This window comes from Delphinapterus leucas, chromosome 9, assembly GCF_059928025.1.
Source record: "Delphinapterus leucas isolate spDelLeu-1000000601 "Yukka" chromosome 9, BTC_Dleu_Yukka2, whole genome shotgun sequence".
In the NCBI taxonomy this organism is placed as follows: Eukaryota; Metazoa; Chordata; class Mammalia; order Artiodactyla; family Monodontidae; genus Delphinapterus; species Delphinapterus leucas.
Genome location: NC_143137.1, coordinates 50,510,243 through 50,513,656, shown reverse-complemented (window position 1 = coordinate 50,513,656; position 3,414 = coordinate 50,510,243). Strand labels below are relative to the sequence as shown.

At 44.6% G+C, this 3,414-nt stretch overlaps 1 protein-coding gene across 2 annotated transcripts; it reads right to left on the bottom strand.

The window, feature by feature from the left end:
* Positions 1 to 409: 409 nt before the first annotated feature.
* Positions 410 to 3,213, bottom strand: CYCS (cytochrome c, somatic). 2 transcript variants are annotated; one of them, XM_022584924.3, is made up of 3 exons: positions 3,090 to 3,213; positions 1,555 to 1,731; positions 410 to 1,441 (listed from the first exon to the last, which is right to left on the bottom strand). In XM_022584924.3, the coding sequence occupies exons 2-3, from the start codon at positions 1,721 to 1,723 to the stop codon at positions 1,293 to 1,295; spliced, it is 318 nt and encodes a 105-aa protein (XP_022440632.1). In that variant the 5' UTR covers positions 1,724 to 1,731; positions 3,090 to 3,213; the 3' UTR covers positions 410 to 1,292. The 2 variants fall into 2 exon arrangements, with proteins under 2 accessions (XP_022440632.1, XP_089773730.1); XM_089917604.1 differs by lacking the exon at positions 3,090 to 3,213 and adding an exon at positions 2,631 to 2,725.
* Between the last annotated feature and the right edge of the window lie 201 nt (positions 3,214 to 3,414).

The window sequence follows — 3,414 nt, the reverse complement described above, 5'->3', positions numbered from 1 at the left end:
CTCTCACCACCAGCACAGACTTACTTCCCCCACCGAGAATTTCTCTCAGTATTCTTTATGGCTTAGTCCAAGCTCACCATTCCATAAAATTTCTAGGGACTACTCTAAACATGTACAGCACAAACTATATATGAAATAATTTAGTACATATACTACAACCATGTACTATACATACCACAAAACTATGGCCAGAAACACATTCTTCTTTCTACCTTTGGCATAAATGCTGCAGTGCTCATTCTGGCCAAAGAAACCGGGTGGATTACTGAAGTGTTCTAGGGCAGGCTGTCCTAGAAGACCAAGTAAACACAATCTAGTACTATGACTAGTAACAATGCTGCGTATTTTGAGGTATTATATTTTTCAACCATCTTGGTATGTCATTAAATCAAGCACATTAGAAAAATCATGATCTGTGACTTTGTTTTTAATTCTCAAGCCTTATGATCAGATAATTTACAAATCTGTGCTAATGATAGAGCTCCTCTACCTTAACCCTTCTGAGTTGGCAAAAGCATCATTACCAACCACACACCTACAGTAGTTCTACAGTTTTGTTTCTGAATACCTGTTTAAAAGACAATCCTGAATTATAACTTAGTCTGACTTTGTAAAGAATTCACAAGCAAGTTTCCCAACCTATCATGTCACAATGAATTTTAAAAACATCTGATCTTAAAGATCATCTCTAAAATGTGAGAAGTACTAAATATTCTTTATCTGATGCTATACATAAACCACACTAAAATGCCCTTCATTAAGTAAAACGCAATATTTTAGATGGAGAATTTTAATTAAATTGGCATATTTAAGACCAAAAAGATAAAGTGGACATTGTCAGTGTATCTTCAGCCCTTGCCTTAACAAGTGAATGAACACAACTTGAAACACAAGGTGAATCTTGCTGGTCTATGAGACAGTGAAGGGAGCTTCTCAATATTTAAATATATTAATATAACCAGTTATAGAAATCTAAATATAAAACCAATCTCCTATAGGGTTTGAGAAGGCATTCACCATATCCCTGAAAAGTTTAACATTCCTTATTCAAGTTTAATCATCTCTTTAGAAGGGGAAAACACTGACAGTACTTGCTGAACCAGAATTACTATCAAAATTCAAAAAGCTGACCATATTCATTTAGCCACAAGCCAATCTTATTTAAATCAGGACAGAAATATTACATCAGCTATTCATGACCTGAATTCTAGTGTATGAGATCAATTTAAATATGGTACACATAAAAAGTCATGAGACAGCTGTTTCATAATAAATAAGGCAGTGGCCAACTATTACTCATTAGTAGCTTTTTTGAGATAAGCTATCAAGTCTGCCCTTTCTGACTTCTTCTTAATGCCAGCGAAGATCATTTTTGTTCCAGGGATGTACTTCTTGGGATTCTCCAAATACTCCATCAGCGTCTCCTCTCCCCAGGTGATGCCTAAACAAGGAGGGATGTATTGTTAAGTATGTCACACTCCTGAAAAAGTGTTTACCAAAGGTTACATTCATGCAATTTGTGCTTGTGTTAGTTAACAATGGCCCGCCTCTTACCTTTGTTCTTGTTGGCATCTGTGTAAGAGAATCCGACAGCCTGACCTGTCTTTCGCCCAAACAGACCATGGAGATTTGGCCCAGTCTTGTGCTTGCCTCCCTTTTCCACAGTATGGCACTGGGCACACTTCTGAACAAAAATCTTCTTGCCCTTCTCAACATCACACATTTTTAAATCTAAAAATGAAAGACTCAATTAATTTGTTCTCCAAGTAAAAAAAGTGTAAACCAACGATCAACTCCAGCCACTAACGCACTGCAAACTTATGACATTATATACCAGGTTGAATTTTGTTTTACTTAGTTCACTTGCAAAAGATTCTTTAACACAAAAAACACTATCTGGAAGAACTTCCTTAAAAACACGTCTCTGTGTGTGTGTCAACTAAAAATTGACACTTGACATCTGCCTCTACAAGCGTTAAGGCACAAGCCACTGCAGCTGCTGACCTTCAACACATCCTGAAAAGTTCAGGGTAGAGATCAGGAATGAGGCACTCTGTGGTCTGGGAAAAACTGGCAAAAGAGGCCTTTAGATAAATAACCTCTGGTTGGGGAACCAAGATCCCACAAGCGCATGCTGGGGCCGAGAAAAAAAAAAAAGAAATGCTGTCTCCCAGTCTCTAGTCCCCATTTTGCCCCAAACAGAACTTACAGCTCTTACTTTGTGCATTTTTTTCCAGTTGACATACGTGATGAAAGCAAATTAGGAACCTACTTCAAAACCATTTCAAAAGATGACATCAAGGTCACAAAGTCACAAATCTGAATAAGCTGAACTATGAACATATTAAACCCAAACCACCAAAATTCCAACTTTTACGGCGGTCTAATTATTCATACTACAATTTAAAGCCACCTCTGAAGATAAGGCAAAATACATTTTTACAAAAAGGGAGATAATGGTTGATTCAGCCTGCTCAGGTCCCTCTAAATTGCCTTGCTGTGGGTGGGAGGCCAGCAGCAGGCTTTTGAGGTCTCCCCGGTAATGCCCATTCTCCAGCTCTGGGATCCCCGGGGGAGACCACGAGGTCATCAATCCAAGCCGGTTTCAAGGACACTGTGATGAAACCTACCTCTCCGGGGTGCCTGAGCAGGTTAGGGGGGGGAGCGACAGGTGGCCAGGAAAAGTAATGACTTATTGGAAGAGCAGCAGCTTTTGCTCTCTTGGAAAGAGGACGTGACGCGCTGCGCATCGTCCCCCGACTCCCGCCCTCACTCCAGAGGAAATCTCGTCTATCATTGCCATAGCCCCGCAGTCCCGACAACGGAGGGCCCGCGTCTCGGAAGGAACCGCGAACAAGCCGCCTCCGAGCTTTCAGGACCTTGACCGAGACCACGCCACGACCTAATTAGGGTCCCGCCCCACCTCACGCCGTAGCCCGCCGGGCTGGGCGCAGTCCGGGGCCCCCCATTCCCTGTCCCCCACCCGGCCCCCGCTCACGGGCCTCAGTCCACCCGCGCACCCCCCACGCAGGCGCGCGCCCTCATGGCTCGGTTTCTCGCCCGCCGTGGCCTCCGCGCCCCGCGCCCACCGTTCTTTCTCCGTGTACGACTAAGCCGTTCCCGCTCGCAAGCCAAACGTCCAGCTCTCTAATCCCAAGGACACGCCGGTCCGCGCCTATGTACGGGTGAAAATGCAACCAAACTGGCTCCGCCCTCTGCCCTCCTGACGTGCGGCCCGGCGAACTGATACGTAGTGACGTCGCCGCGCCCCATTGGCTCGGGTCTCCGGGGCTGAGTTAGGACCCTGCGCGCGCGCATACCTGCTAGTACTGTGAGGGGAACAGCGTGAATGCCCTTCCTCTCCCGGCCTTTCCCTCCGGGCAGTTACGACAGGCCATTAGAGGTACGACACCG

Bases quoted from the DNA above. Each gene is read 5' to 3' on its own strand.
- CYCS (XM_022584924.3), bottom strand. From the start codon at position 1,723: ATGTGTGATGTTGAGAAGGGCAAGAAGATTTTTGTTCAGAAGTGTGCC. The intron at 1,442-1,554 runs GTAAGAGGCGGG...CTCCTTGTTTAG, and splicing joins AGATGCCAACAAGAACAAAG to GCATCACCTGGGGAGAGGAG.